General features: G+C 40.9%; 2 protein-coding genes across 2 annotated transcripts; both read right to left on the bottom strand.

Annotated features, from left to right (window-relative positions):
• Window positions 1-2,392: 2,392 nt before the first annotated feature.
• On the bottom strand, window positions 2,393-8,254 carry LOC142373316 (protein phosphatase 1 regulatory subunit 3C-like). Its single transcript, XM_075456518.1, has 2 exons — window positions 8,114-8,254; window positions 2,393-3,300 (listed from the first exon to the last, which is right to left on the bottom strand). The coding sequence occupies exons 1-2, from the start codon at window positions 8,252-8,254 to the stop codon at window positions 2,458-2,460; spliced, it is 984 nt and encodes a 327-aa protein (XP_075312633.1). The 3' UTR covers window positions 2,393-2,457.
• Window positions 8,255-9,482: 1,228 nt separating this feature from the next.
• On the bottom strand, window positions 9,483-11,067 carry LOC142372582 (protein phosphatase 1 regulatory subunit 3C-like). The gene is made up of 3 exons (XM_075455519.1): window positions 10,982-11,067; window positions 10,779-10,837; window positions 9,483-10,671 (listed from the first exon to the last, which is right to left on the bottom strand). Exons 2-3 carry the CDS (start codon window positions 10,790-10,792, stop codon window positions 9,699-9,701), a joined length of 987 nt encoding a protein of 328 aa, XP_075311634.1. The 5' UTR covers window positions 10,793-10,837; window positions 10,982-11,067; the 3' UTR covers window positions 9,483-9,698.
• Between the last annotated feature and the right edge of the window lie 3,719 nt (window positions 11,068-14,786).

The raw sequence follows: 14,786 nt of genomic DNA, 5'->3' as shown, positions 1-14,786 counted from the left end.
CAGAGTCCACATCAGTCCATAACTGGATTCTGCCCTGGTGGAGGTATTCTGGCACAAGGATGGCAGTGCAGTTCAATGATCAAGGTGAGCTGTAACTGTAGCTGTAGACTTAACTGTGCGTGTGACGGTATTGACTGTGCTAATATTGAGATGCAAGGAGTGCCGTATCTAAATGACAGGTTGTTTATTATCTTGCTGACCTACACCGCATGGGTGTTTCCTGGCTCTGTCTGAGTGTGCTGCAAGCTGAGTACTTGCAGCTTAGTTTTCTTTTCCTCATTGTTTATAGCTCAGTCTAACAAATGAGCTTTGTCGAAGAGACAGACTGAGAGATTGATACCATAAACTTGGTGTTTGTTGCGTTGCGGCTTTGCGGTTTTGTTGCAGCTACCGACTTTTCCTGAAAATGTGTGAGTTTTGACAAAATTGATGGGCAAATTTGTGACTTTTGACTTTTAATATGCAGACTATGATGTAACAATACTGTTCCATGCTCCAGTGCAGAGGTAGTTTCTTGCTTTGGTCTAATTAGTATGTCTATTCAGACCAAAGCAAGCCTTATTTGTCTCATCTCTGGTACGATGTTTCACAGAATCACAATCCCTCCACAGCCGTGCTTGACATTAGATTTGATGTGTTAGTTCTGATATTGGCCAAACGCGGTTCAGTGCATTACGGCCAAACATGTCTATTTTGTCTTGTTTGTCCAAAGGACATTGGTCAAGAAGTCCTGTGGTTTTGTTCAGATGAAACTTTGCAAACCCAAGGTGTGCTGTTCCTTTCACAGAGAAGGCTTTCTCCTGCAACCCTCCCAAACAATTCATATTTGTTCAGTCTTTTTCTAATTGTACTGTCATGAACTTTAACATTTAAAATGATAACTGAGGCCTGTAGAGTCTGAGATGTAGCTCTTGGTTTTTATACAATTTCTCTGAGCACTGCACTGTCTGACCTTTGGGTGAACTTTCTGCGACGTCCACTCCTGGGAACATTGGGAGCTGTCTTGAATGATTTCCACTTGTGAATAATCTTTCTCACTTTAGAATGATAGACTCTAAATTGTTTGAAAATGGCCTTCTGAACCTTCCCAGATTAATGAGCTGCAACAGCTGATCTTCTAAGATCATTGCTGATGTTTTTCCTTCTTGGCATTAAGTGAACACACACCTGAATGTTCTAGAACAACAAACTGCCAAAACTTCTGCTTTTATAGAGGTGCTATTTTGTAGAAATACATTTGAATAGAATCACATGGCTGCTTCCTACCCACTGAATCCCCACAGTAGCAGCAGGGGTGCACTTTTCACACACGGCCTCTGCATTTTGGTTTTGATGAGTAAATCATGATATGGTGTTACATGTCATGTGCAGTTGTTTGTTTGAGGTTGTATTTACCTAAAATTAAGACCTGGTGAGGACCAGAAGTTATAATTATTATTTTTATTGTTATTATGTGTCTTTGTATGAAACATTTGAATTTGAAGATGGTGTATTGTTTCTCAAATGACCGTATGGTTCTAAATGCGGCATGCCTTATTTCAAGAATCAAGACACTTCCTTAACATACTGAAAAGTGTCCAACTTGCACTCTGAAATAAAACAAAGAGAATTAAAATTCAATTTGTGATTTATTCATTTTTTGGCTTTAAAGTGGAAACTTGCACGTGCAAACAGCACATGTGCAACTTTCAGCTCACGAGACTTTGGCGATTGCCAAAAAGTGAAAGCCAGGGACACAGTGGCCCAGATGATAAAAAATTGAAGAACAAACCTGTTTGAAAGGGAAGTGATTAAGAAGGAGAGGAACAAGAGAAGCAAAGACAGACGCTTTCCCACTGTGGTTGCCAAAGTACTCGTTGGTGACTCCACCCTTGCATGTAAACACAATCCCATGCGTCAACCCAAATCCATGCTGTGACAGATGTTGCCATGGTTACCTGCTCTTTGCCAAACCAGTTGTGTACAGCACAAGATGTAAAAAATCCCAACATGCAAGGTAAGGGAGTGCCAGGAACAGGCGGTTCCATTGAGACAGTTTGTGCCCCAGTGCCAAGTTACTCATCTGTGTACATGCTTGGAGAAAATTGGTATGTACTCTGAATAATTTCTCACCTAGGCATCTTGATCATGGCTTATATGTCCTGCTACAGTATGTATATATTTCAGTGTAACCAAGGCTGCAGGGCTCCATGAGTGAAAAGGGTTTTTCATATAATTCAGCAGAAAAGAGAAACACAGCATTTTCTTTTTAAATATAATAATTTATTCAGAATATTCATATTTTAGCAGGTTGGTTCGGCTCAGGAGTGTGAGTTATGTTTCAGACAATCCAACACAGACGTTTAAGAGAGTCATTATTTAAATATATTAACATAATTATATCATAACTCAGGTCTGTTAAAAAAAAATGTTTACATCAAGTTCACTGATCTACTTATTTCAGCAAGGATCTTTCCACTATGCTCTGCTGGACAACCACCTGTTAAGATACTGGAGATTGCCAGAATTTTGGATACAAGCAGACACTTGTGGCCAGGCCAGTGGTTGTTGCTTTGAAAATGTGGGGTCACAATGATTAGTGTTACCTTGGCTCGCACTTGATTCATCTTTTTCCATGCACACTCTGTAATTCTGCCCCCTGTTGTCATCCCAGTGGTACGTAGAGCCAGGTCCTGGTCTGAATAAGACGAAAAACTCACATCGCTCTTTTGGATCAATGTTCTGGGGTAAGTTTATGTCAAAGGAAAAAACATCCACATCTAAACCACTGCACCACTGATGCTGCAAGAACGTGCAGGGAATGTCATAATGAGTCTTCCAAGAGTCAAAAGTCATCCTTATATGAACAACCTTTTTGGTGCTAACGTGGGAGACACACACTTTGCCGCTTAGGCTGTGCTCTGAAATGCTGCAGCTCTCAAGCTGGACGATCCTCTCCCGCTGAGATGCAAGAAAGGTTTTAAAGTCTTGTGTGGACTGAGGGAGACCCAGCTGCATCTTGTGGCACAGTATTTTGCTTGAAGTTGACTGTTGGTCTTGACGTTGGGCTGGAGAGGGTCCCATCCCTGGGGCAGATGTGGGGGAGGACGGCTCAGGGTTGAACAGATGTATAGCGGTGAGTTCCAATCCTATGGCGTCTGCAAACACCACACGTTTCTTGTTCCCACCGCCGCTGTTCCTGCGGAAACAACTCCGCAGCTTTGAGGGCACCCGAGACATGGTCAGCGATGAGGACGAAGAGGCAGAGAGATGCATGGAGTGAGCATACCTTAACATCATGAAAAGTGTCCAACTTGCACTCTGAAATAAAACAAAGAGAATTAAAATTCAATTTGTGATTTATTTATTTTTTGGCTTCTTTTGAAGTGGAGAGAGGGAAAATCCAACACATAAAACCAACAACAAAAACGTGCTTTAAAGTACAGGGTGTGGAAACCTGCACGTGCAAACAGCACGTGTGCAACAGTTCAGCTCATGCGACTTACCTTTGGCGCTTGACAAAAAGTGAAAGCCAGGGGCACAGAGGCCCAGATGATAAAAAAACTGAAGAACAAACCTGTTTGAAAGGGAAGTGATTAACCCTTATAGGGTCCTCGTCTTTTTGTTACACAGGGAGTCCTGCTAGGTCTGGTGGACCCATTGCTATTTGAGGCTTTTAATTCAACATAATCAAATCTTTTTTTGTTAAAATACTCTGCAGATGTTTACTCTATCCCAATTGCAAGTATTATAAACAACACATATGTTACATTTTTTCCCTTTCCCTTTGTTAAATTAAATTTATGAATAAAAATGCCACTCGTTTTTGTTCATTTTCTTATTAAAATGTAACAAAATAAGGAATGCATCATAAAAAAGGGAGAACTGGAAAGTAATCAACAAATGTACAAATGAAGCAAGTATTATTTATTTGAATTTCATTAGAAATGCAACCTAGTTAGGTCAGTTTACACATAACATCTGTCTGAACAACACATTAGCCCCATTGAACACGACTATTTTCATACCAGACTATACCACACATGGGGGCAGAGTTTCACTGTGTGTGTGTATTGCATATGTACTTCTTGCACTGGGTGCATTTATAATGTGTTTTTCTGTCCTTCTTGGGTCCACACACTTCACAGCGCTTCTTTTTGTTGTTGCCGGCCATCTAGAATAATGAAAAGATAAGGATCTTTACTAACACTTCTCCCTCTCAGAAATATGAATTATTATACTGCAACGAGGATCATTGTCCATACAGGGTCTTTTGATATTCTGAGAAGGAAGACTGGCTCTGAGATCTTGAAGAAGGATTTTTCTCTGCTGTTTGAGAGACTGTGTCACTATGGAGCACATAGGGTCTCCATTTCTGGCCCTATTCCTACTGTGGGTAAAGGAATTGAACTTTTCAGCAGACTTCTTGGCCTGAACACATGGTTGTCAAATGCATGCATCGCCCATGGGATTAAGTTCATTGATAACTTTAATATCTTTTGGAACTGTAAGGAGCGTTTCAGACCTGATGGCGTGCATCCCAATCGAACTGGATGCAGATTACTTGGTGCACATTTACGTCATGCTGTTGGGACGGCAAACCCAAACATGACTGTACAGATTAGACTGAAGGACACAGCAGCGAGGCAAACAACCCCCAGCCCCCCCCCCCCCCCCCCCCCCCTCACCAGACCCTTTACTCCACATCATCCAAGGTCTCAAAAGGATGTCTCTATCCCAGCCAGGACTCCAGCGACCACCATCAACCGAGAAACGCAGGGCACCCCCTCCTCCTCCTCTTACATCATCTGTCCTGGCAGAGCAGGACACAAGGGGATGTGCAGGATGTTCAAGGAGCAGCACAACACCCAGAGTTCAAAACAAAGATAGCACTGTTCAAACCAAAGCTACCATGCCATGATGTGTTCAGGGTCCCTGCTATAGAAGTCCGACTTCTGACAGCTGTTCTGAGAACAAGCTGGGGCCCAATAGGATTCCTGTATTAGTTAGTAAAAGAAGGAATCGAAAACAGTCAACCTGCTGGGTGAATTTATCTAATCTGTTATCGGCACCACGTACAACTCAGAATACAACAGAGACCACTGTAAACTCCACAAAGCTAGCCTTACTTAATATTAGATCTCTGTCCAATAAGTCACTGTTAGTTAATGACTTCATAATTTCACACAATTTAGATTTTCTTTTTCTGACAGAAACATGGTTAACAGAGAGCACAAGTGCTACTGTTCTTAATGAAGCAGCTCCCCCAAACTTTAGTTTTATGGATAAATGCCGAAATGGGAGGAAAGGTGGGGGGGAGGCTGCCTTCTTTAAAGATACATTCCAGTGTAAAGAGATATCATTTGGTGATTTCACTTCTTTTGAATATCTGAGTTTTATTTTAAAGGGTGTTCCTAAAATCCTGTTCTTAATCATTTACAGATCTCCAGGATACTGTGCAAGTTTTATTGATGATTTTTCTGAATTATTGTCTGTTATTTCGACTGATTTTAACCATTTTATCTTGACCGGGGATTTTAACATTCACATGGATAATATGACGGATGGTACTGCCAAAGAATTTTCTTCTGTGCTGGACATGTTTGGTTTGTGGCAGCATGTAACAGAACCTACCCACTTTCGAGGTCACATTCTGGACCTGGTCATTTCTAAAGGTGTTGATATTTCTTCTGTTGTTGTTACTGATTTGGCCTTGTCTGACCATTTTTGTATTTTATTTGATTTACATATTACTCAGAATGTTCAAACAACCAGCTTCTCAGTTAAGAAGAGGTTTATCAATGAGAAAACAAGTGCTCAGTTAAGGGAGGCCATAGTTATGTTACCAACAATGAGCGCAGAGTCGGTTGAAGGAATGCTGGATCATTTTAACTTGAAAATTTTTAATGTAATGGAAGCTGTTGCACCGATAAGACTCAAGAGCACCTTGATCAAACAGAAAACCCCATGGAGAAACACCACTACGGTCAAAAATCTGAAAAGAGAATGCAGGAAAGCTGAACGTAAATAGGAGGAAAACAAAGCTTCAGATTCACTATGAGCTATATAAAGAAAACCTGCGTAGTTATAACAATGAGCTGTGCAAGGCCAGACAGCTGCATTTATCTGAAATGATTAATAAGAATGTCAACAATTCTCGAACTCTGTTTGCTATGGTTGAAAAACTCACAAATCCTCCTAAACAGTCAAACCCAGACCTCCTCTCCACTGAGAAATGCAACGAATTTGCCCACTTTTTTAGCCAAAAAATCAAAACAATTAGACAAAACATTCACGCAACACAGACAAACAAGAAAACTAATCTGTGTCTAAAACCTAGAAATAACTCTGACGTTATGTCACAATTTAATAATGTTGATTTAAAAATCCTAGAGGAAACAGTTCGGCAGCTGAAATCAACAACTTGTTCTCTGGACATAATACCATCCGACTTTTTAAAAACTGTTTTTACCTCAGTAGAAAGTGATCTCCTACGAATAGTTAACAGCTCACTGGCATCAGGCATTTTTCCCAAGTCACTAAAGACAGCTGCCATTAAGCCACTCCTAAAGAAGAGAACTCTAGATGCCTCTATGATGAACAACTACAGACCTGTCTCTAACCTCTCTTTTATATCCAAGATTATTGAGAAAGTTGTATTTAACCAGCTCAACGACTTTCTGAATGAAAGTGGAAGTCTTGATAAGTTTCAATCAGGCTTCAGACGTCATCACAGCACTGAAACAGCTCTGGTCAAAGTGTTAAACGACATTAGGTTGAATACTGATTCTGGTAATGTTTCAGTCCTGGTTCTGTTGGACCTCAGCGCTGGGTTTGATACTGTAGATCACAGAATCCTGTTGCACAGGCTGGAAAACTGGGTTGGACTTTCTGGAGCGGTCCTTAACTGGTTCAGGTCCTACTTAGAAGGCCGGAGTTATTTTGTTACTATTGGCAGCTATGAATCTGAGCGAGTGGCCATGACTTGTGGAGTCCCCCAGGGGTCAATTCTTGGACCTCTTCTGTTTAACTTGTATATGCTCCCTTTGGGTCAGATATTGCAGAATTTTAACATCAATTATCACAGTTATGCAGACGATACACAACTTTATGTGTCTCTGTCACCGGACGACTGCAGCCCAGCTGACGTTCTGTGTCAGTGTCTGGAGGAAGTAAACACCTGGATGAGAGAGAATTTTCTACAATTAAATGAAGACAAAACTGAGATCATTCTGTTTGGTAGCAAAGAGAAGAGGGTCAGCGTTGGTACATATCTTGAGACTCGGGACCTTATAATCACTGACCAAGTTCGTAACCTCGGAGTGTTGATAGACTCAGATCTGACTTTCAGCAGCCACATCAAAGCTGTCACCAAGGCAGCTTTTTACCACCTCAGAAATATCAACAGAATTAAAGGTTTCCTCTCCCAAAAAGACCAGGAGAAACTCATCCATGCATTCATCTCCAGTAGACTCGATTACTGTAATGCTCTTTTAACTGGACTTCCCAAAAAGAGCATTAAACATCTGCAGCTCATCCAGAACGCTGCTGCTAGAGTTTTAACCCGGACTAAGAGATCTGAACACATCACACCAGTTTTAAAATCTTTACACTGGCTTCCAGTCAGTCATAGAATAGATTTTAAAAGCCTGCTGATGGTTTACAAATCCCAGAACGGTTTAGGCCCAAAATACATCTGTGATATGTTCAGAGAATATAAACCCAGCAGAGCTCTTAGATCCAAGGACTCAGGTCAGCTGGTCCAGTCCAGAGTCCAGACTAAACATGGAGAAGCAGCATTTAGCTGTTATGCTGCAAATAAGTGGAACAAACTGCCAGTGGAGATTAAACTTTCACCAAATGTAGACATTTTTAAATCCAGGTTAAAAACATTTCTTTTCTCATGTGTCTATGCATGAAATATCTTTTAACTTATCTAGACTGTTGCCTGATTTTAAATTCATTTAAATGATTTTATTTGTTTCTCTTTATATTATTTTATGTATTTTTAATGCTTCTTGCACTCCCTGCTGCAATGCTTTTATTTTATGTAAAGCACTTTGAACTGTTTGTACATGAAATGTGCTATACAAATAAATAAAAAAAAAAAAAAAAAACAGCATCAAACACTTACCTCAGGCTCTGCAGATGGTGGTTCTGTAATTTGGGAGGATGTGGCACCGTCATCTTCCCCCTGAATCCTCCTCACAATGGCTGCAGAGATTGGGGTTCTTGGAAGATGTCGTCTTCTCTCAATCTGAGGTCTCACCAACATTTTCCCCAATTCCTCAAGAAAGAGACGCCTCTTCTGCAGCTTTCCCCCATTCTACTCTGGGCTCAGTGACATCCAAATGACGAAGGTGTTGTACAAGGAGATATCCAACATATCAAAGAATATCACCAGAGGCCATCGTAGGGTCTTCTGTTTGCAGCTGTAGGCAGTCACCAGCTTATTGAGGTTATCCACCCCTCCTTTTGTGGCATTATGGTCCATGATCATTTCGGGTGATCCTCAAATTCTACTTCCTCTGCATCACTATCAAAACCCCTCTGTCTCTTCAACTATCAACTGTAAGGCAGCCTGAACAGAGAGTCACTTTGCCGTCTTGATCAGTTGTGGTATGGAACCACGCTGACAGAGCTATTTATAGTGTCAGGTCCCCAAGATTGGTTCCCGCAAGACAGAGGGTAAAATGTGTGGGAATCTGGGTTCAGACAGTGTTGGGTGCTCTAATTTTGCAACAAAGTTGGTAAATTACCAACATACACACACACACAGAGGCCCAGAGAGGAGTAAGGGAAAATATGGGTGCACAGGACCTATAATTTCCACACTTTCACTAGCCCCGGGTCCAGTGGACCCGAAGACCCTGTATGTAATGTAAATGTGAAGGGGGAGTATACAGGGGGGGTCATTGAATTATTTTTCTGATTTATGTTCCTCACAGAAAATGAGCCAAGGCCAATGAATCTTAGTTTGAAAAAATAATTATTTGTATCATTTTTATTAAGCTAAAAACTGAAAATGGGTCCACCCGAAGACCCTATGAGGGTTAAGAAGGAGTGGAACAAAAGTAGCAAAGACAGACGCTTTCCCACTGTGGTTGCCAAAGCACCAATTGGTGACTCCACCCTTGCATGTAAACACAACCCGATGCATCAACCCAAATGCATGCTGTCCTAGATGTTGCCATGGTTACCTGCTCTTTGCCAAACCAGTTGTGTACAGCGCAACATATAAAAATTCTCAACATGCAAGGTAAGGGAGTGCCAGGAACAGGCGGTTCCATTGAGACAGTTTGTGCCCCAGTGCCAAGTTACTCATCTGTGTACATGCTTGGAGAAAATTGGTATGTACTCTGAATAATTTCTCCCCTTGGCATCTTGATCATGGCTTATATGTCCTGCTACAGTATGTATATATTTCAGTGTAACCAAGGCTGCAGGGCTCCATGAGTGAAAAGGGTTTTTCATATAATTCAGCAGAAAAGAGAAACACAGAATTTTCTTTTTAAATATAATAATTTATTCAGAATATTCATATTTTAGCAGGTTGGTTCGGCTCAGGAGTGTGAGTTATGTTTCAGACAATCCAACACAGACTTTTAAGAGAGTCATTATTTACAATATTAACATAATTATATCATAACTCAGGCATGTTAAAAAAAAATGTTTACATCAAGTTCACTGATCTACTTATTTCAGCAAGGATCTTTCCACTATGCTCTGCTGGACAACCACCTGTTAAGATACTGGAGATTGCCAGAATTTTGGATACAAGCAGACACTTGTGGCCAGGCCAGTGGTTGTTGCTTTGAAAATGTGGGGTCACAATGATTAGTGTTACCTTGGCTCGCACTTGATTCATCTTTTTCCATGCACACTCTGTAATTCTGCCCCCTGTTGTCATCCCAGTGGTGCGTAGAGCCAGGTCCTGGTCTGAATAAGACGAAAAACTCACATCGCTCTTTTGGATCAATGTTCTGGGGTAAGTTTATGTCAAAGGAAAAAACATCCACATCTAAACCACTGCACCGCTGATGCTGCAAGAACTTGCAGGGAATGTCATAATGAGTCTTCCAAGAGTCAAAAGTCATCCTTATATGAACAACCTTTTTGGTGCTAACGTGGGAGACACACACTTTGCCGCTTAGGCTGTGCTCTGAAATGCTGCAGCTCTCAAGCTGGACGATCCTCTCCCGCTGAGATGCAAGAAAGGTTTTAAAGTCTTGTGTGGACTGAGGGAGACCCAGCTGCATCTTGTGGCACAGTATTTTGCTTGAAGTTGACTGTTGGTCTTGACGTTGAGCTGGAGAGGGTCCCATCCCTGGGGCAGATGTGGGGGAGGACGGCTCAGGGTTGAACAGATGTATAGCGGTGAGTTCCAATCCTATGGCGTCTGCAAACACCACACGTTTCTTGTTCCCACCGCCGCTGTTCCTGCGGAAACAACTCCGCAGCTTTGAGGGCACCCGAGACATGGTCAGCGATGAGGACAAAGAGGCAGAGAGATGCATGGAGTGAAGGCTGGTCTTGTGTTTACCGACTGTTGGCTGCCAGGGACGCTGCTTGGGCTTTAGAGTTGATATGGACAGTAGTTGATAAAGAGGCTGCCTCTGACCCAGTCTCAGACACATGGCCAGCTCAGCTTGTGTTACAGCTGACTGATGGCGACTAAGATCTTGAAGAACTCTGAAAAGGAGAAACACAAAGGTTTTTTTTTTTTTAAAAGATCCCCTTTGCAATTTATGGCAATGTGACATACTTAAAAAAACATTTTAGTGAGAACAGTAACCTACCTTGTGCAACTCATTTTCACGTTGCAGATGTGTAAATCTGTTGAATGAATCAGAATGATCTAAAGGGAGAAAAAAAAGACAATATAAAAAAAAGCTTCTGAGTAGATGAAACATCAGTCAAAAACTACATTTTACACAAAGAAACAAACAGCCCTGTGAAACACGAACCCCTCAAACCCAAAGTGGTACTTTTTTATACTTACAGATGGTAGAGCAAATCAGTGAGAGAGGAAAAGGAAGAACCGAGGCGGCAGTCTGTCTCTGCTCTCTTGGGAGTCTGGGTTTTGAGTTTCGGAATGAGGCAACACCTTCTCTGACATCACATTGCATGAGAGTAGAGTTTAACCAATGGAATTAAGCTCCTTTGTTGATGTCCTGCCACCCACAGATCTGCTGAATGAGAGGTGGAGTCGGAGAGCTTTTCCTTTAGAGCAGTCTTTCATCATAAAGCTGCAATCCAGTTTCAATCTCCTTAAACCTGTTTTCTCTACACAAATACAATTTTGAATTTGGATACATGCAGAACTTGTGTTTTGGGACCAAGAAAGGAAAATTAGAACAGCCTGTTCCTACTCAGACAGGAGCACATACAGCTGTTTTGTTAGGAACCTTTGATTTAAACCAATCAACACACAGGGAAGCCATTGTTCAACATGCAAGACATGCCAAACTACCATGCTGTCCCTCTCACTCAAGGATCATTTAGAATCACCAATTAATATAACATGCACATTTTTTTTTTTACTGTCTGAGGACTTGGAGAGAACCCACAGATGCATACAGAGAACATGCAAACTCTATGCAAAGAGGCCCCAGCTGGGATTTGAAAGGCTCTGAGGTGACAGTGTTAACCACCACACCACCATGCAGCGCTGTGTTTTAAAAAAATTTGATTTGTCAGACTGCTGAACAGTTTTCCACTGTGCTTCCGTCCATCTTAAATAGTTTTGGTAAGCTTTGGGCTAAAAAGAAGGCCAACAGTAGCTTAGCTGAATCGTTGCTGATGATTGGTTAGAGATTGATTTTACCCCTTTACTGTAAATCTGAGCAAGAGAGATGTAGTAAGAAGCCAATAACTCATTATTATTGTGAACAGCAATATTTCCAAAGTAAAGGGTCAAAATTCTGAGGCTGGGTAAAAAAATAATAAATTCTGACCCTATAAAAAATGAGGGCAAAATAGCCTGTGATTACTTTGATTAAAAAAGCTATTATGCCACCACTGAATTAATCAATTACACAGGTAGCCTGATTCTGAAGTGGATCTGGACTCTGATAATGTGACTGATAAGTTTTTTTCTGAAAAGCAAACTCCTTTAACTAATCTATATCAAGACAAACACAATTATTTATTTTCTTGATACTTTGGTTATGTATTGGCCTTTTTTCATAATTTTGGTTAATCGTTTAATTCTGTCCTTTAATGGGAAGCCAGTATACTGTGCTGAATGTGCTTTTTGTGGGGTGTGTCACATCGTACCATACGTTGCTGTAGGAAAATGTTTATCTTACATGTCAGTATTTGTGATAAGTGTGAGTGAGTGTGTCATCTGAGCTGAATTTCTGCATACTTGATGCATAGCTCATTTCAGACAGCTTGATCTTCTCACGGTAACAATTAGATAGGATTGGTGTTCCAGTCTGTCACTACTGGCAACACAATATTTAAGGAATGTACCAGCAGTGGAACATGGGACATGGAACATAGGATTAGAACTAGGAATAGAAATCATTTGCTGTCTTATGAAATAAAGTTGTCATTATGATTTTTTTCACATTGTTCATTTACTGCAAACGAAAATGTCCTTTGTTGATATGGCTTGTAATGTATGTACAATGTAATACATAATGTATGTAATGTTGTATATTACCCCCTTTAGCATCGAATAGTTTTAGAGAAATTTCCAAATCATGATTTACACTAACCGTAACAGAGTGGAAATACGTTGGGCGGCCATGGCTCAGAGGTTAGAGTGGGTCATCCAAGAACCGGAAGGTTGGTGGTTTGATTGCCACTCTCCCCGCTCAAAATGATTGGTGGACTGACAGCTGGAGGGGTGTCAGTGCCACGGCTGAGGTGCTCTTGAGCAAGGCACCATACCCCCATGCTCCCCAGGCGCTGTGATTGGCTGCCCACCACTCCAGTGTATAGCATTTGTCTCCATGAGTGTGTGACACTGTGCATGTGCATGTGTGTGTTCAACAGGTGCCAGCTTGGATCGGTCAAATGCAGAGTAGTCATTTTGTGTGACTACATGACAATAAAATAATCTTAATCTATCTTAATCTTACTTGATTATTTAGTGAAAACCGGCTGAGGCTAACATCGGTCAGGGAGTTACCTTCATGCTTATCAGGCACCTAAACATGCTGGTGTAACAAATCTGGATTATTTAGATAACCAATGACAGAGGGGTAAAAGAATTCAGGTAAAGGGAAGGTCTGAACGGACCAGTATGGAGATTCCACCCAGCTGTTGGTGATTCATTCAACAGCAATCAGTACGCAATGCATTATATCTGTTGCATAAGTAATCTTTAGGTCATTTTCTTTTTATAAGCTTGGCTTCTTATTGCACAGTCTTCCTTTCACTACCCCATGTTATTCTGATGATTTGATCTGCTTCAAGAATTGTGCTGCTTGACACCACAGGACACCTTCAGAGACACTGCAGACTTAAAAACCCAGTCACCAGGCCACTTCATGTGACCTGTGCTCAACTCCAGCACAAAACCGTTCTTGTTCTTGAGTTATACTGTCAATATCCCTGTTATATATATACAAATTACTGGGATAAGGTTAGAACATAAACCACCTAGTTTGAGTTAAGGTAAAATACATGCTTTGGGCTTTTATACCAGCCCAGTTGCCAGGGTATAATGTATTTAGAAAGAGTTGCATGAGTTTAATAAACATGAAAACCTACGTTAACCAAAAAAAGAACACCCTATTTTTCTGGAGACTGGGTTCAGAGTCCATTTCTCATCGAGTCAAAGCAGGTTTTTCTTGGAGGAAACAAATACTGGGAAGGCTGTTGTACATTGGTGTAGAAAAAAACAACCCAACCTCATTGAACAAGTATCTGCTTTTTGTTTGTATTTAAACTTTCTAATAATGAAAGCCAATTCTTGGAATCTTATTCCATTATCTCTATGATCACGACTGGGTTATTATTCTATCTCTGTCATGATGTACCCATTATGATGTATATCTTTATCTGTCATGATTTATATTTTTATTTTGTTCAACTAGCTTTTTGTTGGCTTTTGCACTTGGCACTATGTGGTTTAAGTTCACTGTGTTCCTTACTTGTAGTCAGTTACAGCCAGAGGAACAGACAACAAACCTGATTTTATTTCATGCAGAATCATGCAGGTGAGGTGAGGTCACCCAATGGAATGAATAAGCCTTTACACATACTTTGCTTTCATCTGCTGTCTATCTTTCTGTCTACGGGCTCTCGTTTACCATATAAGGCTTCCTCACACATATAAGGAGCCCACAAAAATAAAGGGATAAGTCAGACTTTATGTGTGTAAGCTGACCTCATAATATACACCTGGTTTAGGGCTATCACACAACCAGAAGATGTTAAGACTTCCTTCCATTCAGTGGAAGTTTATTGAATGTTTTGTGACACTTAATAAAAAAGAAAATGATGGGTGCAATACTGTAGTTATATGAAATGAAGGTTTCTCTGTGGTTTATATGGGTTGGCTTCATACCCAGAGGGTGAGTTCAGAGCAATGATCAAACATGGTACACGCTGCTTTTACCATTTTACACAAGAACATGAATTTACACATAACCTATCTGAGATTGCTTTGTTTTTTTTCCAGCTGCACACTCACAAGCTTCCTACACTCAGATCAGAGTATACAAAGCCAGTGATAAAAAGGTCAATTGATCCGTTTTGCAGCAGAACAGATTGTTTTCTCCTCCAACACCTGCCCTTTGCCCTCTGAGTGCAAGACAAATTAAAGCAAAGGTCCCCTATGTGCAAGTAAT

The sequence above is a fragment of the Odontesthes bonariensis genome, chromosome 22, assembly GCF_027942865.1.
Source record: "Odontesthes bonariensis isolate fOdoBon6 chromosome 22, fOdoBon6.hap1, whole genome shotgun sequence".
Classification (NCBI taxonomy): domain Eukaryota; kingdom Metazoa; phylum Chordata; class Actinopteri; order Atheriniformes; family Atherinopsidae; genus Odontesthes; species Odontesthes bonariensis.
The sequence above is the reverse complement of the archived record's forward strand: the minus strand, read 5'-3'. Positions and strand labels throughout refer to the sequence as shown.